The 22,024-nt window shown below is 61.2% G+C and overlaps 1 protein-coding gene across 3 annotated transcripts in view; it reads right to left on the bottom strand.

Annotated features, from left to right (window-relative positions):
- Positions 1-297: 297 nt before the first annotated feature.
- The window catches only part of COL6A2 (collagen type VI alpha 2 chain), a 36,997-nt gene continuing 15,270 nt past the window's right edge, over positions 298-22,024 (bottom strand). For 2 of the 3 annotated variants that reach the window (XM_055086476.1, XM_055086477.1), the window contains exons 2-28: positions 16,620-16,759; positions 15,868-16,466; positions 15,576-15,596; positions 14,762-14,827; positions 14,071-14,124; positions 13,944-13,988; positions 13,603-13,629; positions 13,348-13,374; positions 13,205-13,249; positions 12,591-12,644; positions 12,099-12,161; positions 11,768-11,830; positions 11,423-11,512; positions 10,686-10,748; positions 10,057-10,123; positions 9,779-9,837; positions 9,401-9,463; positions 9,088-9,138; positions 8,744-8,779; positions 8,455-8,517; positions 8,290-8,352; positions 8,080-8,115; positions 7,853-7,898; positions 7,393-7,545; positions 6,769-7,221; positions 6,622-6,660; positions 298-1,380 (exon numbers count right to left, since the gene is read on the bottom strand). In XM_055086476.1, coding sequence (XP_054942451.1) covers positions 782-1,380; positions 6,622-6,660; positions 6,769-7,221; positions 7,393-7,545; positions 7,853-7,898; positions 8,080-8,115; positions 8,290-8,352; positions 8,455-8,517; positions 8,744-8,779; positions 9,088-9,138; positions 9,401-9,463; positions 9,779-9,837; positions 10,057-10,123; positions 10,686-10,748; positions 11,423-11,512; positions 11,768-11,830; positions 12,099-12,161; positions 12,591-12,644; positions 13,205-13,249; positions 13,348-13,374; positions 13,603-13,629; positions 13,944-13,988; positions 14,071-14,124; positions 14,762-14,827; positions 15,576-15,596; positions 15,868-16,466; positions 16,620-16,758 — 3,084 coding nt within the window. In that variant the 5' untranslated portion in view covers position 16,759 and the 3' untranslated portion in view covers positions 298-781. Of the gene's footprint in view, positions 1,381-2,477; positions 3,704-6,621; positions 6,661-6,768; positions 7,222-7,392; positions 7,546-7,852; positions 7,899-8,079; positions 8,116-8,289; positions 8,353-8,454; positions 8,518-8,743; positions 8,780-9,087; positions 9,139-9,400; positions 9,464-9,778; positions 9,838-10,056; positions 10,124-10,685; positions 10,749-11,422; positions 11,513-11,767; positions 11,831-12,098; positions 12,162-12,590; positions 12,645-13,204; positions 13,250-13,347; positions 13,375-13,602; positions 13,630-13,943; positions 13,989-14,070; positions 14,125-14,761; positions 14,828-15,575; positions 15,597-15,867; positions 16,467-16,619; positions 16,760-22,024 lie in introns of those variants that run through there. The other variant, XM_055086478.1, reaches the window with a different exon arrangement.

Here is a 22,024-nt window from a genome sequence, read left to right as displayed (position 1 = left end):
GCAAACCAGCAAACACCCCTAAAGTGCTCTGGCCCCGTTTTGGGGACAGAGTGAGACTTCACTGACCAAATACTTTGTTTTCAGCCCAAAGCCAACCAGACAAAGGTGGATTCCACGGTTGAGGCCATCCAGTCGGTGCCCTTGGGAGTGGGGTGCCTGTAAGGACAGGAGGCCAGGCCCGGCACCCTCGGGTGCACAGAGCAATCCGGGGGACCCCGGGGTGTGATCAGTCCTGGGCCTTATGTGAACGGTCTCAGCGTCCCCACTGGCACAGACACTTGGAAGCTGGGGAGCAAGCGGGGTTCAAAGCCTTTATTGGACTGGGGTGTGTGCGCACAGGGAGGTGCAGGGCCTGCTGTCACAGCTCAGTCTGATGGGGGAGGTGACGCCCAGAGACCTGGGAGCGGGGCCAGGAGGGCTGGCAGAGAGCCTCTGGAGGGCCCTCGGGGGAGGACAAGTCTGGGAATGAGGCTGGGCCGAGGGGGGCCAGCCCCAGATGTGCTCCCCGGGAAGCCTCTGGGGTCCCGGGAGGGCACAGAGGGCAGGACAAGGGTGGGTGGTGAAGAGGGCAGTGCGCTCAGGGTGTCCAGGGCTGCGGGATCCCCGGTAGGCGCTGGGCTGGGCGGGGGTCCTCCGCTCCTCACTTGACACCCACACGTGGAGAGATTGAGCCCTCAGCGCGCCGGACCTCTCAGGTGGGGGCTGAGTAGCACCACGGACAGGAGGACAGCGCCCGCGGGGCAGGGGTCGCGGGGCTGGCGGTGGCGGCGGGCAGGGGGCGCTAGCAGATCCAGCGGATGAACCTGTCGAAGAAGCCAGGCTGGGCCAGGCTGTCGTAGTCCTTCTCGCGGAAGACGGCGGCCGGGTCGCCCAGGCTGATCTTGGAGAGCACGTCCGCGTCCACGTCGCCGCCCACGGCCACCACGGTGGGCACCACGTTCTGCTTGCGCATGGAGTGCACCGCCTCCTCCAGGCTGTCGTTGCCCGTGACGCCGTCCGTGAGGAACACGAAGTCCAGCTCGGCGTGGCGGCGCGCCCCGGGCCGCGCGCCGCGCACCACCTGGTTGATGGCGTGCACGATGCCCGCGCCCACGTGCGAGAAGGAGTTGAGGTAGCGCGCGCTAGCCAGCGCCTCCTGGATGACGGTCAGGTTGGAGGTCAGCGGGAAGGCCACCTGCTGCTCGAGCGGGCCTCCGAACTGCAGCAGCGCCACGCGCGCGTTGAGCGGGTCGTCGTCCCTGCGCGCCAGGGTCAGCCGCCGGGACACCTCCTCCACGAAGCGCCGCGCCTTGTCGAAGTTCTGCTCGCCCAGCCGCTCGGAGCCGTCCAGGAGGAAGACGATGTCCACGGGCCGCTGCGTGCACTGGGCCACGTACAGCTCTGGGGGCGAGACGGGGTGGTGCGCGGGTGACCTGGGTGAGGCCCCGCTGCCCCGCCCCAGCCGCGCCCCCCGGGCCGCGCCCGCCTCTCGGCGCACACCCCACCCACAGGAGCCGCTCAGACCGCTGGAGCGTCACGCAAGATCACCGGCGGTCGGGAGGCCCCGGGACGTGGGTCCAGGCTCCTGCCCTGTCTCCCTGGGACCGACACCGTCTCTCCTGGTTGTGCTCCCACCAGGAAATGTCCCCAAACCCGAGGCTGAGGGGTCCCTTTCCACTCTCCCAGCACCATCTCTGCCCAGCGACCTCCTTCAGGCCTCGCGGGCAGGCAGGGACGCAGGGATCAGTAAAGCCCCTTCTTCTGGCCCAAGAATTGGATGCGCCCCGAAGGACCACGGTCCATGAGGAGCAGGAGTGGAGAGAAAGGTGTCATCACACCTGTGATTGTGTAAAAAGACCTCATGGAGATCCCCAGACGCAAGGACCCACCTCTGGAGGCTGGGCCGTATCTCTCCCAGCCCTGGGAGCATCAGGGAGAGAAGGGGCCTGTGTCCCCTCGACTGGCCAAGGCTTTGGTGGGCAGTGCACACAGGTGTGGCCAGGCCCCTGTGGCAGCCCGGGTGGCTCCCTGTTACCTGAGACCCTTGCCCTCATCCGGGCAGTCACCAGCCCAGGACATGCCGGACAGTGTGAGGGCAAGGCTGCCACCAGGGCTGAGGCTGGGCCTCTGAGGGACGTGGGCGCCTCCGCACAGCCTGAAAACCCGCTGCACACATGGGACCACAGGCTGGGTCTCCATCCAGGAACGCGCAGCCAAGCCCCTCGCCCGAGGCACTGCTGAGATCTCAGCTCTAACGGCCAACGGGGCTCGGCAGGGGCGGGGCTGGTCCTCCCTCTTGGGCCCAGCCCCTCAGCCCCACGGGCACCCTCCTGACGTGGGCAGGAAAGGACTCCGGGCACAGCCCAGGCGTGCTGACCCAGGGCCGGAAGCACGGGGATCCCATCGGAAGGAGGTCCCGACCTGTGGCACCAACACGAGGGGCTCAGGATCCCCCCTGGGCCCCGCAGGTGCCAGGTGCCCCCCTGCATGGGCAACCCCCGAGGTCCGGGCGAGCAAGCAGTTCGCCCCAGCAAGTCGCTGACCACAGCACACATTCACACTCCTTGTTTTTCAGCTTTTATAGAATGTATGCGATGCACTCACAGCACCTGAAGGACACCCTTGGGTGTGTTGCCTGCAGTACTGGGCTACCCGCGGAGGAGCGAGTGTTTCTGGCAGATTTTTTTTTTTTTTTAAAGGAGCTTATTTATGTGGCAGTGCAGATGAAGAGCAGCTTTGGCTTTAAACCCACAGAGCTGGAGCTGGAGCTGAAACTGCCCAGCGAATTCCCTGTGCGCCCCTGGGCCTCTAAGTCCCTGCGGTCAGAGTCAGAAACGCAGGGACTGCTGGTTTGGGGGGTTTCTCAATGTATCAACCAGGGGGACGAGAGAAGTGCACAAGGGGTGACCTGGGCACAGAGGCCAGAGGTGAAGCCGGGAGTTGGGGCTGTTTATGAGGCTCTGGTCTTCCCTCTTTCTTTTTGGCTAAATAATGGCCCCCAAGAGATGCCTACGTCCTAATCCTGGAGCCTGTGACTATGACCTTATATGGCAAAAGGACTCTGCAGATGGAATTCAATGGACTTTGCAGATGGAATTCAATTAATAATTCCCTTGAAATGGGGAGACTCTCCTGGATTATCCGGCCCTAAATGCCACCACAAGTGTCCCTGTAGGAGGGAGGCCGGGGCAGGGCGGGGGTGTGGGGGAAGGGGAGAGGCCATGTGTCCACAGAGGCAGAGACAGGAGCTGGAGAGGAAGGAAGGGCCCTCCCTTAGAGGCCCAGAGGGCGCGCGGCCCTGGGACACCTTGCTTTTGGACTTCTGGCCTCCAGACCAAGAGAACAGCTTCCTAATGTCTTAAGCCCCGCGGTGTAAGGCAGGCAGCCCCTGGGAGCTAATGCAGCCGGTGGGGCTGCACCCCGTGGGTTCAGCAGAGCGCCAGCACGGTCTCGGGGTCCCCCACGATGTCCCTGTGCACCAGCTTAAAGGTGTCAATGAACAGGTCCATCCAGTCCTGCCGCTCGCCTCCCGTGGCGAACTTGGCCCGCTCCGCGGTGTAGACCAGCACGGCCACCAGCCTGGAGTAGGCGGCTGGGTCCTGTGTGAGCTCCGTGGCGTTTAGCAACTGTTGGATCAGGGGGATGGTCCTGGGGAAGGAGGCGTCTGGGCCCTCTTCCGTGCGGAGGAAGGTGACCGGGGGCTCGCCGCCAGGCCGCGGTCCATCTGCGGGGGATTCCAGAGAAGTCTTTAAGGGACTTGGTCGGCGTGATCGGGGCTCCAGCCACCTCTCTCCTCGGAGACGAGGAGGGGCCGAGAGCTCAGCGAGGGGGTCAGATGAGGAGCCGGGGAGGCTGCAGCTCCCCCATGGTCAGCACGGGGCACCGAGGCGAAATAAATGGGGCTTTGGGGAGCCCGGAGGAGGCGGGGAACAGAAGCTCGAGAACTGCAAGACGCTTGGCACAGACGGCTGCTGAGACTAGCTAGGCTCTGGCGCTGCTGACAGCTCAGGGCCCTGCCCTGGGACGACCCCAGCCCTCTTGCAATGCTCAGCGCTACCGGGAGAACTTCCTGCCTGTTCCAGCCCCGCCTGGTGATAGGCGGGGGCCCCCTAGAGCCCCTTTCAGGGCGGTTTCTCTAGCCGGCTTGTGATTACAAATCCTCCTGTGCCCTTCACCTTCAGACGTAAACCTCCCCGCCCGGAGGAGCCATTGCCCTGAGGACCGGGGAGCAAACGCTCAGCGCGCCCCACGCTCTCCCCGTCCCGTCCCGTCCCGTCCCGGGGGAGGTCAGGGCCTACCCTCCGGGCCCCTCGCTCCAGGCGCACCACGGCCTCCTGTCCGCACGGTGCCTCGGGCACGTCCAGTTAGCTCGCCCGGGTGGCCCGGCCTCACGGCCCCAGCCCTGCCCTGCGCCCTTCCTTTGGGGCGCCCAGCCTTCCCGAGCCCCCTGCCTTGGCGTGGGGAGCAGGGCTCAGGTCTCCCTGGCTCTCCCCGTCCCGCAGCAGCTGTCGCAGAAGAAAACCTGCCTTGGCCGCCTTTGACTGGTGTTCGCCTTTGCTTCTCTTTGACAGCCTCGTGGTTCTGCCCCAGTTGAGCTGCCCCCCTGGCTTGGTCCAAGCCCAGATGTGGCTGAGCCTCTGGATGGAAGGGGCCATTTGGCCCAGTAGGTCAGGGCTGTGCCAGAGCCGGCAGCGTCCACCCAGCGCCCCATTTGCTCAGCCCTCAGCGAGCGTGCCAGAGTCCACTCGTGTCAAGGAGGTCATTTGTAAATGCATATTCTGTAGTTACATCTACTTTCTTCCCTTCTGGTCACAATGTCTAATTTACTTGGAAATTTCAAATCGCTTTAAAGGAGAATGAGATTGTGAGTTTAGCAGAGGGGGGACTTAGGAGAACAGGGGAGGGGTCCCTAAGGGGGCTGTTCCCTTTCACTGTCAGGTACTGGAGGCTCAGGGGAAGTGAGATCACCAGCATTACTCTAGCATCAAAACCAAAGACATCACAAGAAAGGACACGACAGCCCAAGATCTCTCACAAACACAGATGCAAAAATCCCCAATAAGATATTAGCAATCAACTCTAACAATATATATGTATTATACATCATGACCAAGTGGGATCTATCCCAGGTCTTGGAAGGCTGGTTCAGCGCTCAAAACTCAATGAACATAATCCATCACATCAGCAAGCTAAAGAGGAAAAACTACCTGATTATATCAACAGATGCAGAAAAAGCATCTGACAAAATCCCACACTCGTTCACGATAGAGTCTCAGTACCTAGGAATGGGGGGCCACCCTCAGCTTGATAAGGAACATCTACAGAGACCCTCAGCGGACTTCCCCATGGCGAGAAACTCACAGCTTCCCCAGCAAAATCACCGCTGGGCCCTGGCACCAGGGGCTGGGTCAGGTTTCTGCCCTCGAGGGGCCAAGCTGACCACGGGACCTGCACCCTGGGAGGAGTCAGGCGCCCTGAGGGCAGGGGCACAGACCAGGGGTTAGTTGGGTCTCTGCGTGGACCCCACCCCCTTTAGCCCCCGGGGGAGACTGGGGTTGGCGCTATTGGGCCAGCCTCTGGGGTTCGGGGTGGCTCTGGGCGCCACACACAACCGTCTTCAGCTGGCTCTGGGGACCCCAGGTCCAGGCCGTCGCTGGGATGACCCCACAGCTTGCCAACAGCCATGGCATAGTCACTGGTACGATCTCGGCGAGCACTTCTTCGGAAGTTCTCTGTCAGAATAAGTGTGCGGACCCCTGTCCCCAACTCAGCACGGCCCCTTACCTCGGGCGGCCTTGGTGCCTTTGAACCTGCCCGGGGCCCCCTGGCGCCTGGGAGGAGCCTGCCGGAACACTGACCTCGTGGCGGACACGGATGTGGACGCAGGCCCCAAGGCTCCCATCAGTGTTGGACCTGCCAACAGTCCAGCCCGACTCACCCTGCCCGCCGCCTGCTGCGGAGGCCCCACCACCCAGAGCCGGTCCCGGGGGCCCCTCCGAGGCAGCAGGATGCCCAGAGGAGCTGGTCGACGCATCCTGCCCCTTCCCCGCCCCGAGGGACCCCTTGGGGGCAGCCTCCGTGGGTCCCCAGCCCCCAGCCTCCCGCTCTAGTGCAACCACGTAGGGCTCGAGGCACGGCCCCCTAAACATGTCTGCTCCGGAGGGAAGAGCAAACCCCAGCCGCCAGGCAGCAGCTGAGGGCGTCAGGGCAGAGGCCCGCTCTGCAGCTGCCCCTGTGGCTGTGGATGTGTTCGCCTCCCTGAGGGTTCAAGACCAGCCATTTCACTTACTGGATCCAGGGCTTCCGCCTGCAGGAGCCAAGCGGCCCTGGGGTGTCTGTGCCTCTGGGCACCTCAGCCCATGAGGCCGTGAATCTGTGTTCGAGACCAGCGGCCCGAGAGCTTAGCGCACCCCCTCCCCACATGCGCCAGGTGGGTGGGGTGGCCGAGCGACTCCAGACGTCAACTGCACCCCGAGCCCCCACCTCGGAAGTGCCGGGGTCCCGGAGGCCAGGCCACCGCGGGTCTGGAATCCGAGGGTTCTCGCTGGGGCGGCTGCAGCGGCAATTCCTAGGGTCCCTGCACGGCCCTCCCCCCGGCCCTGGCTGCCGGCTTGCCTGGGGGGCCAGCGGCGCCCGCGTTACCTGTTTGGCAGGGAAGGTCCGGGCACACGATCTGGGGGTCTAGGAGAGAGGAAAAGAGGCGGGGGTCCCGGGGGCTCCCTTGGAGGCCTGCGGAGACCCGGCCCCTTCCCGGCCGCAAGCCCCTCCCCTCCCCTCCTCCGGACTCACCCGGGCACAGCACGTCCTCCATGTCGTCGATGAACTTCTCGGCCACCAGGTCGGAGAAGAGCGTCATGTTGCGCACCTGGTGCGGCTTGTCGCAGGCGATGGAGTACAGGTTCTCGCTCTCGTGCTTCTCGTGGAACATGTCCCCGATGCCGATGGCCGTCACCGTCACGTCGTGGTTGCACAGCGCCCGCAGATTGAGGTCGTCGTCGCGGGGGTCGTGGCGGCCGTCCGTGATGACCACCGCGAACACGCGGGTCTTCTGGCGCCGGCTCTCCTTGATGAGCTGGTTGTAGGCGAACTTGAGGGCCGAGGGCGTCCAGGTGCCGCCCGCGATCCACTCAAGGCTCTTGACGGCCTCCTTGAAGCTGGCCAGTGAGTCGATGCGCTCGTCGTCCAGCTGGATGGCCTCGAAGGTGCCGTCGTGGCTGTACTGCACGACGCCCACGCGGGTCCCTGCGGGCGGGGGCGGGCGTGAGGGCGGCCCTCGGCAGAGCTAGGACCCCTCCGAGACCCCTCCCGTGGATTTCTGTCCGGACCTCAGGCGTCCTGCAGCCCCTCTGCTCGAGAATGCGGCCTGGCGCCCCCTGCCCCGCCGGACCCCCACCCCACTGCGGTGCCGCTGACCCGTCTCCGACTTGGGGTCCTTGGCGATGGCCCCCAGCCTGTTGACCACGTTGATGACGAAGTTCTTCTCCAGGGTGAAGTTGGTGTAGCCGATGCTCTCGGAGCTGTCGATGACGAACACCACGTCCAGAGCGCCACAGCGCTTCTCACAGTCTGCGGGGGGCGGAGTGAGCGTGCGGGGCGGGGTGAGCGTGCGGGGCGTGGCGAGAGGGGGCGTGGCGAGCGGAGGGCGGGGCGAGCAGGCGGGGAGGGGTGAGCAGAGGGTCGTGCGTGCAGGTGACAGCGCCGATCCCCGGCCCAGGGAGACAGCCTAAGACCCCAGGGCGTGCAGCCAGGTGCACCGTGGGAAACAGTGAACGTGAGCGGGAGGGCAGGACTCGGACGGATGACCCTGACCCCGGGACAAGAGCCCCCAAGGACACAAGTGTCCCAGTCCAGCCGCGTGGGGGCCGCGACTCACCACAGCACCCGCACGTCTCCCTCACGTAGGTCATGACGTCGCACTCCTGTGACACAGCGGGGTCAGCCCCCAGCCCAGAGCGCAAACCCGGGGGAGGGGCCGGAAGCGCTTCTGCAGGAAGCCTGTGGCCCCTGCCCCCCTCCTGCTCTGACCTCACCCCTGCTGACCTGCCCTTCGGATTTTTAGGAGGGAGGAGGACCCTGAGTGCCACCCCGACTGACACCTACCGTGAGGCCGGGGTCTCCTGGGGGGCCAGGCTCTCCCTGGAAGGAGGAAGGGGATCAGTGAGAGGTGACCCCTCTCATGGCCGAGGCTGGGAGGGCTGGACTTGTTCTCACGCGGCCACTCCAGGACCCCTGCATGGTTCGGGGTGCCTGGTGGCCTGGCTGGCCCAGGGACTGTGGCCCGAGGGCCAAAGGGATGGGCGGCTGACCTACCTCGGGTCCTGGCGCTCCTCTCTGGCCCCGCGGGCCTGGCTCGCCAGGGGGACCAGGATCTGCCTGAGAAGGAAAGGGCAGGTGGGCTCCGGCAGTCCCGGGGTGCCCCCCCCCACCCCGCGGCCCTGCCCCGGGCAGCTGTCGGCAGGGACCAGAGGTACTCACAGACTCGCCCTTCTGGCCTTTCCTCCCGGGCTCTCCTTTGGACCCAAAGTCTCCTCTGCTCCCCTGTGACACAGGGCACCCGTGTTAACAACGCAGGGAGCTCGGCAGCTGGCACTGCTCCCTGCCGCCCCCCAGCCCTGCAGGGATCTGCCGGAGAGGGACACGCCTTTGCAGGAGGAACCTGTACTCGGCAGTGCGGGGCGGGCAGATGCAGCCCCACACGGCGGCATTTCAGGGCGCGGCCTGCTCCCACCAGCAGAGCTCAGCACAGACCGCCCGCGGTACGTACCTCGGGGCCGCGGGGGCCAGGCTCGCCTTTCTCTCCCTGGGAAGCAAGCACAGGGGTCACTCAGCACCGGGCCGAGGGCTGATGGCCGTGCAGCCCCCTCCCTTCCCTGACGGGTGGGCTTGGGTATCGAAATCTGTACAGAGCCACAGAGGCTATGGGAGAACGTTTGATTCCCGGGGGACCTGCCTCTGCTCTTGATGGCCCCCCCACGGGGGGGCTCCCAGCCTCACCCTGGGCCCGGCGGGGGGCCCTGGCCGGAACGAGCAGGAACCTTCCAGTCAAGGGAAGGCCCTCTCAACAGTGCCCACCCCCTCCCCCAGTCCCTGTCCCAGCCCAGGACTTACAGGCGCTCCTCGGGGTCCCGGGTAGCTGAAGCCAGGCCTGCCGGGGTCTCCCTGGGGGACACGGGAGGCCAGTCAGGGCAGGGCCAGTGGAAAAGGGGGAGACTGAGTCAGTCGGCCTGGACTGGGGGTGGGTGGGCAGGGCCCGCTTTGGGAGGCCACGCCACCCCTGAGGGTGAGAACACGGGCTGGGGTGGGAGGTTGCTGCCCAGGCCCCTGACGGCCTCCCTCAGCAAGGGGGCAGGGCCGGCATGCTCCCAGCAGCCTCACTCAGGAGCCCTGGCCCGTCGTGCCTGCCGGGTGGGGAGGGGCATACCTTGGGGCCAGGCTGTCCCGAGTCTCCGCGGGGGCCAGCGTCCCCAGGGTCTCCCCGAGATCCCTGAGGGAAGAAAGGAAGCAGGGAGTGGGCACAGACGGGGCTGACCTCATCCAGCTCTGAGCCCAGGCAGCATCGCTGCCCTGCAGGGCTGGCCGTCCTGAGGGTCTCTCCTCTCCGCGTGCCACATCCCGGCTCCCCCTGGCACCCCCCCGCCTGGTAGAGCCTGACCCCTCAGGGCAGGAGGACAGTGTGAGGTGCACGGGGGCACTTGGCTCCCTGTCCCGCCGCCCACGTTTACTGTGCGGACAGCACCCTGCCTGCCCGAGGACAGGAGGACGCAAAGCCATGGGCCCTCCCAGGCGTCCTGCTACCGACCTGCTTCCCGGGCTCTCCAACAGTCCCCTGGGGACCTCTGGGTCCAGGTAAACCTCGGTCTCCCTGGAAAGAAAAGAGACGAGGGCACTTCAGAGACGCTGTTGTCACTCACTGTGGACTTCGGCAAGGGCAGGGGGCCCTGCTGCCCTCCAAGAGGTCCTTAGGCCTGACCCCAGTGGCCCCAGGCAGGGTCTGCAGGGCGGAGAGGGGCAGGGGGCCCTGGCGGTGCCACCCCAGGAGGGTATGTGGCCTTTGTGGCTGCCCACCCGCTGCCCCACTTGCCTTGGCTCCTTTGTTGCCAACCTCTCCAGCCAGGCCCCGGGGCCCCTCAGGGCCAGGGTCCCCCTGTGGGAAGAGAGGCCAGGTTAGTCTGGGGGAGGTGAGGAGGGGGAATCGTGAGCTCCCCGGGGGTGAGGCCCCAGACGGCGGGGGGTGGTGCTGGGACAGCAGGCCTGCCCGCTAGGCCTCATGCAGCAGGGCAGGGGTCACCAGTCCCAGAGGAGGGAGCCCCTCCTTTGAGACCTTCCCCCGCATCTCACAGGGAAATGGCCGCCCTTGGATGTCACCACAAAGACAAAGACCTCCTGCGCCAGCTACAGGAGCACACGTGTGCGGGGGGGATGCTGCGGGGGTGGAGCAGTGCGCAGCCTGCACAGCTGTGCATGGCGTGTGTGGAACTGTCCTTGCCCAGGCCTCCCATCAGGGAGTGCCTCCTGCTCTCCCAGACCCTGCAGGGAGCGCCCCCTGACGGTCAGGCCCCGGGGGTTGCCTTTGTTCTCCTAGGTGGACCGTGGAGGGGGTGTCGGTCATCCCTCGTCACAGGGGCTCCACCGGCACCACGGTGAGACTCCGGTGTAGACACAGACACCGCAGACAGTGCCCGAGGCTCCCCCGTGCAGACACTCACCTTCTCGCCCTTGGGGCCATCGCTGCCTGGGCTGCCCTTGCTTCCAGGGTCTCCCCTGCGCCCCTGCAGAGAACAGGCACGTGGAAGTGTGGGGTTCCAGGGTGGGAGCCCCACTGAAACCCCACACTCTGTTCTCCCCACAAGGAGTCTGGCTGTGAGGTCTGGGGGCCCCTCCAGAGGGCCTCAGCCTAGACCCTGTCCTCTGCTGGGTCGGTTTGGTCCCAGATGAGGATTTAGGAAATGACGGGGGCTGGTGAGCTTGTAAGTCCGGGAGTTCAGGTGACGTGACTGGGACCGAGCTTGGACCAGCTCTGCGCGAAGTCCCTTTGTTCCCTTCGGCTCGGGATGCGTCCCCTCTGGGGGTCAGCCCTGGGACTGGGCTCCACCCACCCCGTGGCGGGACCCTCAGGGACGGCTGGGTGGGGTCGCCGTGTGGACCCGCAGAATGTGTGCCTGGGTCTAGGTTGAGCCCTCGGGGGGTCCTGCGGGGGGGGCAGGGGGGGGGCCCGGGGCCACTTCATGGGCACCGAGCGTCCGGCAGGGGCGTGCCTGGGCCCCGCAAGCCACTCCTCAGCGGTCCTCCGTGACGGCCGCTGTGCGGGGCAAGGAGGCTCAGCTGGAGAGGCCGGAGGACACTGGGCTCACAGAGGCCCAGAGCAGCGCGCGCCGAGGCAGCCCTGCGGGAGGGTGCGGCAGGCCGGCCGGGGTGCCCAGGGCCTGTGGGCAGGTGAACTCACGGGCTCGCCTTTGGGGCCTCGGGGCCCAGGCCCACCCTTGGCTCCTTTCAGGCCGGGACTTCCTGGGGCTCCGGTGTTGCCTTGGTAGCCCTGCGGGGAAGAGACAGCTCAGCTACGGCCGTGACCTGCCCAGGCGGGCGGACGGCTGTGGGCAGGGCCCAGCCCGTGCGGACGCATGCCCGCCGTCTCCGGTGGGGCCGTGTCTCCCTCGCGGTGCGGTGCGCCGTCGCCTGGCAGCAGGGACAGAGAGGCTGGGGGCGCTCGGGGCCCCGGGCTGGCCTGCCTGCCCACCCCCCGCCATAGGGCACCACGGGAGTGCGGCCGGAGCCCGCCGGGAACACTTGCCTTGCTTCCTTTTGCCCCGTTTTCCCCCGGGGGCCCTCTGCGTCCGGGGCGGCCAGGGTCCCCCTGGAAAGGTTTGGAGAAATCAGCCTCGTACTCTTCGGATGGCAGCAGTGGGGCAGGACCCCGGCGGGGCTGGGGGCGCGCGCTTCCCCTCCCGTGTCTGCGGAGCAGGTCCCCCTGCGCGGGCACCCACGGCCCCCTGCCCGGTTTGCAGGGCCAGGGCCTCTCTGCTGGGCGTCTCGGCCCAGTGCTGCAGGCAGGGAGAAGGCCCCCAGGAGGGTGGCGACCCCCTCAGCTCTGGCCGGCCCGCCACCTTGGCCAGGCCGCCTACCTTGGAGCCTCGATCTCCTGGCTCCCCAGGGCTGCCGGCTTCCCCCACGTAACCATCCGGGCCCTGCAGGAAGGGAGAGGGTTGTGCTGGGGCTCTGGCTGGGAGCTGCGCTTGCGTTTTCCCCGTGGGGTCAGGGCCAGCTGACCAGGGGGAGGGTGACCAGCACCCCATCGCTGGACTGGCTGCCGGGACCCCCTGCCTGGGTGGGCAGACCGGACAAGCCGCTGGCACGGGAGCCCCTCGGGACTCTGGAAGCAGCCACCCTCCACCTGACCCGGGAGCCCCTGAGGCCATCCGTCATGTTGTGACCCCAACCCCGGCTGAACCCTGGCCGGGTTCCGGGACAGGCGGGGGAGGGGCTGGAGGGAGGAGCCCAGCTACTGGCTTCCCGCTGCAGCTTGCAGGGCTGGTGGCTGCCCTCCCCACCCCTGCCTGGCGCCTGGCACCTCCCAGGACCAGGGGCTCAACGCAAAGCCTCAACGCTGTGCTCACCCGACCCCCGGAGTCTCCCTTGCAGCCAGGAGGTCCGATGCGCCCCAACTTGCCCTGAAGGAGAATAGGGGAACAGAAGATGCATCAGGGCCAGGATTCGGAAGACACGAGCCCCGACGACAGAGGCCAGTGGTGCCAGGTCTACGTGCATCGGGCACCCCACTGTGGACGTGCACGTCAGTGGCTGTCAGGGTGGCGGTCCAGAGTCTCCGGGGTGCGGCCAGGACCATGAGCGTCTGTGGTGCCTCCTCCAGGCGTGTGCATGTGTGCGTGCTCACCTGTGACATTTGTGTGTGTGCTGTTTGTGTGCACCTGTGCACGTGTGCGAACCACCAGTCAGGCCAGACGTGGGGTCTGCAGGCCAGGCAGGGAGATTCCTGCAAGGCCGGGCCCTGCTTTTCAGGAGCAAATGTCCACTTCCGCTCTTGCAAGTTTCCTGTGTGTCCTGTGTCCACCGCGTAGATGCCACCAGGGGCCACCCAAGCCACAGGCTGTGCGCAGTGGCCAGAGAGGCCCAGAGGCCTGGCCCCTGGAAGGACCTGAGTCTCGAGGGCGTGGTTGTCATTTCACGGGCACCCTCGCTCCGCCCAGGGACGGAGCCCCAGCGCACCTACCTTCTGTCCATCCGTCCCGTTCTTGCCCGCCAGGCCGGGGGCGCCCTGGAGGAGAAGGGAGGAGGGACCCCGTTAGCCCCGATGCTCCTTCCTTCTGAGCAGTGGGGAGGTAGGCGCCCCGCCCCGCCCGCCTGTCCGCTCACCTTCCGCCCTTCGGCTCCAAACTCGCCCTGCACAGGAGGAAACGAGGCCAGTTAGAGCTGCTAACACATCACAGACGCCACAGCATTAGGCCCAAGTCTACCCTTGGACAAAACACGAGGCCAGAGCGGCCCCAGAAGGCTACTACCGGCACCACACCGGGTCCCATGCCCCGGCACGGACCCCCGGCTCGCTACCGGACGCTGCTGCCAGGGTTGGGGCCGTGTGAGGTCTGGCCGCCCAGAGTCCAATCTCACCTTCTCTCCTTTGAAACCAGGAACACCCTGAGGTCGGAAGGAAAGAAAAGCAGCGTTACCAGAGTGTGTGTGCTGGGACCCAGCAGGCCTGGGGGAGGAAGGGGGGATGGGGAGGTGGGGGGGATAGGGGGTGGGGTGGGGGTCTCCAGGCTCGGCTGCAGAGACGCCACCAGGGCCGTCGCTGGACATGCAGAAGCGCTTCACTTCCTTGGGGCAGGGGTAGGAGCGGTGGGCCACGCCAGACACATCCTGACCCCGGCGGCGGGCCCCGCCTGGAGCCAGGGAGCCCTCGGCTTGTGCCCATATCCCCCGCCCCCCGGGCACGGCCCGCAGCAACTTGCCTTGGGTCCTGGGAATCCAATGGGGCCTTCGATGCCTGGATCTCCCTGTGGGAGAGCAAAGGGCCGTGGATGTAACCTCAGCCGTGGGGAGCGGGGGCCGCCGGGACGGGGTGTGGAGGGTACTCACCTGTCGCCCCTTCTGTCCAGGCTCTCCGGGCTCACCCATGTTGCCCTTGGCGCCCTGAAAGCAGATGAAAGAAAAAGGAATAAATCAAGGCGAGGAGGTAGCAGATGCGTCTGGCCAGCGGCCTGGCAGACGAGCAGACACCTCTCTCCCGAATTTAGAAAGAAGCCACTTAGTAATAACTTGCCCTGTAACGGTATTTCAAACGCTCTGTCTCATATCCTCAGAGGTTTCTTTCCCCTCTCCTGCCTTTACAAATTTTGACATCAATCATTGGTGTTTCTGATACCCTGGCAGGAATTCTGGAAGGATTTCATTTGATACACCTCTGTTGTTACGAAAACGCAAGGCCAACCTAACCCTTTAAAACCTACTTATTTAACAAATGACAGGAGTGAGTGCCCTGTATGAATCAGCACCATATTGCCAAGAGTAACGGAGTTCATGTTTCCTTATGTACTTGAGCATGCTTGTTTACTTTACAGGAGTCTTTTATGGGCAAATCTTAATTAAAAAGTATTCCTGCTTTTCTCAAAATGCCATATAAAAGGCAGCTGATAAGGACTGAATTTTAGTTCTGCCAGGGTGAGAAGTGGTGAGTCCATCCGAGGTGCAGTGGCCCTAAATTTGGAGTTCAAGACAGGTCGGGGGCTTTCCTGGGAAACAGACCCCTGGGGTGGTCTGGGCATCTTACCTTCTGTCCGCGGTAGCCCTTGGGGCCGGGGGGCCCGGGGATCTCCAGACAGCTCACCTTGTAGCACTGAAACAGGAAGCAAGGGGCAGCGCGTGAGGCTAGTACCACAAGTCCCAGGAGGGAGGGAAGGGGTGCAGCCTGTGGCCCACTGGACACTGGGTCACCCTGAGCTGGGGGCTGCATGATGGAACAGACTTGGGAGGTACCCAGGAGGCCCCTGTGCCCACCAGGGGCGGGTTCAGGGGTCCACACCAGTGCTCTAGTCAAGTTTTGGAAATCAAGGCTGCATTAAGCAATGACCAACAGTAGAAAGTATTAAATCGCTGCTGGCCAGTCCCCACTGTGCTTGCATATTAAATCGCCGTGGTATTGAGCAGCTGCTCCGGGAAAGGGTGTGCTTGTAGTATCCTGGGCTGTGAGCTGGTGCTGGGGAAGCACAGGCTTCAGGTCCTGTGCTGCAGGTCCTGTGCTGGGCACCCAGCTGGCCACCTGCCTTCTCCTCCTGGCCTCCCTCAGGTGGATGGAGCCCGTCAGCCCAGAGGGCAACCCTCAACCTCGACCTTCATCTTTCGGCTGTGTAGACCCTAATGCTGACCTCCTGCGTTTAAACAGCCTGGTTTTGGCCAGGAGCCCTTTGTCCAGACTCGAGTCTCAGGCCCCACATGGAGCTGAGGGGTCTTGCTCCCTGGCCGGCCCCCCCTCATTGTCCTAGACCTGGGGAGCCCCAGGGAGTGGGGTGCGGGTGATCGTCTCTGCTGGGTCAGAGGCCCCAAGCAGCTCCCGGCAGGGCTGGCAGGGCTGGAAACGCTCTCACCTCTCCGTAGGCTTCATGTTTCTGCGGAAAAGACCCAGAGAGAAACCCTGGTTAAGGGGGAGCTGGAGACATGGTCAGCTCCGAGTCTGGGCAGGGACGCAGGACACCGGAGTAGACAGGACCCTGCCCGGGGCCCGCCCTCTTCAGCCACCTCACTCAGAGGGGGTAAACTGAGGCCCGGAGCAGCGGACTGCCCCCTGCCACGCGGGTGAGCGGATCCCAGGGCTCTGGGCCCCACGCTACGTCCCTGCTGCTGGCGGGTGGGCGTGGCCTCCCCGGCCCAGCGGCTCACCATGACCTTGATGATGCGGTTGATGGTGTCCTGGTCGATCTCGGTGGAGTCGGGCCGCATGGTGGCGTAGTTGTTCCGGTAGAGCTCGTGCGGCGTGTTGGCGATGTCCCGCAGGCCCTGCTCGTTCAGCTTCAGGTTGGGCGGCACCGCGAAGAGCCGGATGCCCTCCTCGCGGGCCCGCTCCGCCTGCAGCTTGATGCCCCCGCACGGGCTGCCCGTGACGTGGCCATCGGTGATGATCACCGCGAAGTTGACCACCCCCTTGCCCACGTGCCGCCGGACCTCCTGGGTCATGTTGGCCAGCATGCAGTCAGTGAAGGTGCCGCGGCGGAAGGAGCTGATGCCCTGCAGGCTCTTGGTGAAGGAGGCGCGGTCGCTGCCGGGCGGGCTGAACACCTCCACCAGGTCGGAGAAGTGCAGGCCGCCGTAGCGCCAGCTCAGGGCCACCTGGTCCAGGTAGAGCTCGTCCTGCAGCTGGCTGATGAACTGCAGCACGAACTGCTGCATGTGGTAGAGCAGGCTGTCGGTGGGGGACTGCATGGTGATGCTCTCCGACGTGTCCAGCACGAAGTACACGTGGACCGGGCAGTCGGCCTTCTCTGGGGACGCACACGAGTCACCGCGGCGCCGGGGGCCCTTGCGCGGGCTGGTGCCGGGCTCTGCCCGCCCAGCCTCCCCGCAGCCCGCCCCGCCCCCGCCCCCTGGCCCCGCCCAGGCCTCTCCCGGCCTCGCCGCACCCACCCCGGTGGTACCTGGGCAGCTGTTCCTCTCGGAGGTGCCGGGGCTGATGATCTCCTGCTGCTGAGCGTGGACGGCCCCCAGGAGGGCCCAGAGCAGGAGGGCGGAGCAGGGGCCTGGGAGCATCTTGGCAGCGCCCGTGCGCCCCGACATCCTGCAGCAAGGGAGAGCGGCGCTGCAGACGGTGCCCCGCGCGCACAGCACGGTCCGAGCCCTCCTCCCCAGACGCTGGGGGCGGCACGCACGCGGCCGGCCAGCAGCTGGGCTCAGGGGGCCCCTCTCCCCCTGCCCTGGATGGGCCACAAGCATTGACTGGGCGCAGAGACCGCAAGTTTTGGGCTCCGCTCCGCGCGGGACGCTCACCACTCCTCCCTGCCCTGCGGAGCCTGGGTGCGCTGGGCAGACAGGTGCGTCCTGGGAACTGAAAAGCCCGTGACTGGCATCAGTGAGGACAGAGGGGGTCCTGCGGTGGGCAGGGCAGAGGGGTCGCTGGGGGCGACCGGGAGGAGGGGCACCCGGGGAGGGGAGAGAGGCCCAGGCTGGGCCGGGGTGTGCCTTGGTACTGGACGCCATGCTGACCGGGGAGGGGACGACCTGGGGAGCGGAACGTGGGCGCTGACGAGGACAGGCCTGGAGGGCTGGCAGGCAGTGGCCTCCGGGTCCTGCTTTGTTGAGGGACGTGGGGACAGCTGCACAGGGTGGAGGGGACCCTTCTCCAGAGGGGTCACTGCGCCCTGGCGTGTCTCCGCGAGGCCTGAGGTGGTCCTGATGCTGTGGCCTCTGCACTCGGGTGCACCCTCTGCCGGACAAATGCAGCGAGAGGACCTCGAGGTGCGGCGGGGTGGGCTGGCTGGGCTCTGGGAACACGGTGTGAGGGAAGGGGGATCCTTCGTGGGAAGGCGAGGAAGGGGCTTGTCACCCTGCTCTTCCAGTGGGGACCCTGCAAACTGGTTCACTTGGTGCCCCTGGAACAGAGGGTGAACCTGCTGAAGATGCAGCCCTGCCGGGGACTTGGGCTCTGCTGGCAGCCTGGGCCCCTGCATGGCTGGGGGCGAGAGGAGGCACCTGGAGAGCTCTGGAGGGAAGCAGAGGCGTCGGGGCGCTTTGGTGCTGTTTTTGTGGTGATGCCCCTCAACACTGTGGAAACCTCTCATTTTTGAGAGGAGGTGAATTTGCACTTGGGTTTAAGGTGAGAGGGCTTATTCCTGGCGTAGTTAGGGGTGCACAGGACGTGGTCCTGCCTCCCTCCGCATGGGGTCATGGTTAGCTCAAGAGGCTGTGAGGCTACAGGTAACAGTCATGACCCCACAGGGTGGCGACAGTTGCTGAGATTAAAGCAAGCCCCGTGGGAGTATCAGGAAATCCAGGAGGGCTTCCTGCAGGAGGTGATGGATGTGCCCAGACTGAGGGAGTGGCCAGAGGAAGGAAGCTCCTGGCTGAGAGGAGTCTGGTTTAGGGAGGTCTGGGGGCAACGCTCAATTGAGGTGAGGACTAAGAAGGTGGGGTGAGGGGCAGGCCAGGGGCTCTGAAGCACCCAGAAGCCAAGAGGGAGTCGGGCTGCACCAGCCAGAGCCAAGGGTCCAGAGCCATCAAACACTGGCGACGGCCACCGTGGGACCTTAGTCAGGGGGACCAGTCAGGGCTGACCACTGGGATGTGGGCACAGCTTTGTCCTCCACTACCCCTCACCCTGCTGCCCCATGGAGGAGAGACTGCAGAGAGGGCACCATAAGGCCCACCATGTCCTGTCTGCTACAGGTGAGAGGGGACAGAAAGGAGGGGAGGCTTGCCCAGCTTGGCACTGTTCTCCATGTGCACACATGTCACGCGCCACACACACACGACACACACAGCACACACACATACAGACACCACACACACACGTCACACACCACACACACATCACACCACACACGTCACACGCCACACACACACATCACACACACTCACACATCATACACCACACACAAAAACACACATAATAAATTAAAAGAGGCCCACATAATAAAGTGTACTGGTGGAAAATCTTACTCTCAAATGTAAGGAAAAATTCTAAAAATATCTACCCAGGGGAAAAACACAATAGCAACAACAAAATACAGAAAACACCCAAAGGGAAAAATCACTTTGGCCTGTGGTAGGCAGCCTCCAAGGTGGCCCCCAATAACTCTTGCCCATACAGAGTCCTCTTACCCCCCGAATTGTCTCTGGCCAGTATGACCAACAGAATAACGTGGAAGTGATGCTGGGTGACTTCCACGACGGGGTCATAAAAGGCAGGGTGCCTTCTGCCTGGTCCCCTCCTGACTTGCTCGCTATGGGGGAAGCTGGCTGCTGTAACGTGAAGACGCTCAAGCGGCCTTTGCAGAAGCTCGTGGGGGAGGTGACGAGGCCCACAGCCGACAGCGGTGAGTGAGCCATCCTGGAGGCAGACCCTCCACCCCGGCCAAGACTTAGATGACCGAGGCTGTGGCCAGTATCCTGACTGCACCTCAAGAGGGGCCCTGAGCGAGAACCACCCAGCGAAGCCTCTCCTGAATTCCTGGCCTGAATAAATTACAAGATAGTAAATGCTTATTGTTTTAAATCACTAAGTTTTGGGTACTTTATTACACAGCAATAGACCACTAATAGAGGCATAAAACTTTTTCTCCACAACGTTGTAGACAGAAGATGAGACAATAATTCAGAATCTTGACAGGAAAATAAAATGACCCAAGGATGTCTCCCCAGCCAACTTATCTTTCATGTATAAGGATAAATATCTCAGAAAACTAAAAACAGAGCTACCATATGGTCCAGCAATCCCACTCCTGGGCATATATCCAGACAAAACTCTAATTCAAAAAGACACATGCACCCCTATGTTCATAGCAGCACTAGTCACAATAGCCAAGACATGGAAACAACCTAAATGTCCACTGACAGATGAATGGATAAAGAAGATGTGGTATATTTATACAGTGGAATATTAGCCATAAAAAAACCACAAAATAATGCCATTTGAAGCAACATGGATGCAACTAGAGATTATCACACTAAGTGAAGTAAGTCAGAGAAAGACAAATACCATATGATATCACTTACATACGGAATCTAAAATATGACACAAATGAATTTATCTACGAAACAGAAACAGACTCGCAGACATAGAGAACAGACTAGTGGTTGCCAAGGGGGATGGGAGATGGGGGAGGGATAGATTGGAAGTTTGGGGTTAGTAGATGCAAACTATTATGTACAGAATGGATAAACTACAAGGTCCTACTGTATAACACAGGGAACTATATTCAATATCCTGGGATAAACCATAATGGAAGAGAATAAAAAAAAGAATGTATATATGTGTACAACTGAGTCACTTTGCCATACAGCAGAAATTAACATATCGTAAATCAACTATACTTCCATTAAAAATAAAAAAAAGGTAAACATCTCAGATGTAAATGGGCTCAGATCTATGCCACCCACACACCATTCCTAAAAATATTCTGCAAGGAATTTCTGCAAACAATAGAGAAATGAATAAAGATAAATGAAAAGCAAAGAAACCTGAGACATACAGTAAAATATAGAAAATGAAGGGAAAAGAACTGAAGCATAAAATTAAAAGCCAGAAATTTCACATAGATCAGTTGTGACAATAAAGGTGTATGGCTTAAATTCCCCTGTAAAGACAAACTTTCCTAAATGGGTCAAAAAATGAAACCCATCGCAATGAGGTTTACGAGTCACATTTTATATAGAAAGTCACAGATGGTGCAAAGAAAATGGAGTGGGGAGGGATGGATGCAAATGGAGAGAAAGACGGGGGCAGTGGTGTTGAGACACTAGAATTTAAGACAGAGGATGAGGGATGGGGCCCAGGAAAAGATAAAAGCTGCTGTAGTCCAGTTATAAATCTTTATGTACCTAATTTCATAACACAATATTACTTAAAGCACAATCGATGAAAAATCAAAGAAAAAATGGACAGACTGCAACCAAGTAGACTTTAACTCATCTTTTTATGTTATTGACAGATCATAGTAAAAAAAAACCAGAGGATCTGAATGTCATGTTTTATAAAACTTTGATAGTAACAAGCAGGGAATATGTATTTTCTAAACATAAAGGATTTGGATAATGTGCATAAAACACACCCACATATTACATATATACCTATGTTTTCAAAACCTACAAGTAGGGAACATACACTCTTTAAAAAATTTTACAGAATTCAATCCTAGAGTAAGCCACAAAGAAAGCTTCAATTTATTAAAAAAATGGAAATTTTACAGAAAAAATTCTTTGAGCTACAATGCAAAATTTGTCACTAATAAGACATAGGAAAAAACCCCCCAAAACAAAGCACTTGAAATTGAAAAACTCTCGCAAAAACTACCTAGGAATTAGTGACAATGACGATGTAAACTTAAAAACAAATATGAGAAGGCCAAAACTATAATCGGGGGAAAATACATAGCCTCAGATGCTTTATGTTATAAAATAAGAAATTAGTGTAACAAATTAGGCATGTGGTTAAAGAATAGGGACAAAAATACTTAAAGAGATAAATCTCAGGAAAGCAAGAGAGAGAAAGTGGTAAAAAAAAACCCACAACCAATTGGTTGAAAAAAAAACCCACAGTAGAATAATAAATACATCTAAGAGCTGGTTCTTCAAAAAGGCCAATGAAATAGAAAAAATTTTAGCAAGTCTAAGCAAGAATAAAAATGATGTAAACACAAATATAGAAATATACAAATTTAAGGAGTAAAATAACGATAGATGAGGAGAGTTTTTATTGTTGTTTGTTTTTAAGAGCATACCAAGTGCAGCTTTGAGCTAGTAAATGTGAAAGACCGTTTTCTGGGAAAGTGGTCTCACCTCTAGAGAGGAGGTGAGGAACTGGCTGGACTCTGACTTGGAAGGAATGGAAACACTGGAAGGAAACAACGCTCCCAAAGCCTCTGGCCCAAACAGCTTTTGGGTGAGTTCTTTTGCATTTTCAAGAACAAACACTTCTCTATTTAGCTTATTTCAGAACATAAAAAGATAAGCTTTTCAATTCATTTGTTAACCTGGCAAAACCTAAGACCAAAACTTGATAAAAGATATCCCTAAAAGGAACTCTATAGATAAATATTACTTTTGAATACAGTTGCAAAAATCCTAACTGATATTAGAAAATAAAATATAGTAGCATGTGAAGGACTACTAAACCAGTACTAAGATGAAGTTAGTTAAAAATACGATGATGTGGGCTTCCCTGGTGACGCAGCGGTTGAGAGTCCGCCTGCCGATGCAGGGGATGCGGGTTCGTGCCCCGGTCCGGGAGGATCCCACATGCCGCGGAGCGGCTGGGCCCGTGAGCCATGGCCGCTGAGCCTGTGCTTCCGGAGCCTGTGCTCCGCAACGCGAGAGGCCACGACAGTGA

The sequence above is a fragment of the Physeter macrocephalus genome, chromosome 8 (genome assembly GCF_002837175.3).
Source record: "Physeter macrocephalus isolate SW-GA chromosome 8, ASM283717v5, whole genome shotgun sequence".
Lineage (NCBI taxonomy): Eukaryota > Metazoa > Chordata > Mammalia > Artiodactyla > Physeteridae > Physeter > Physeter macrocephalus.
The sequence above is the reverse complement of the archived record's forward strand: the minus strand, read 5'-3'. Positions and strand labels throughout refer to the sequence as shown.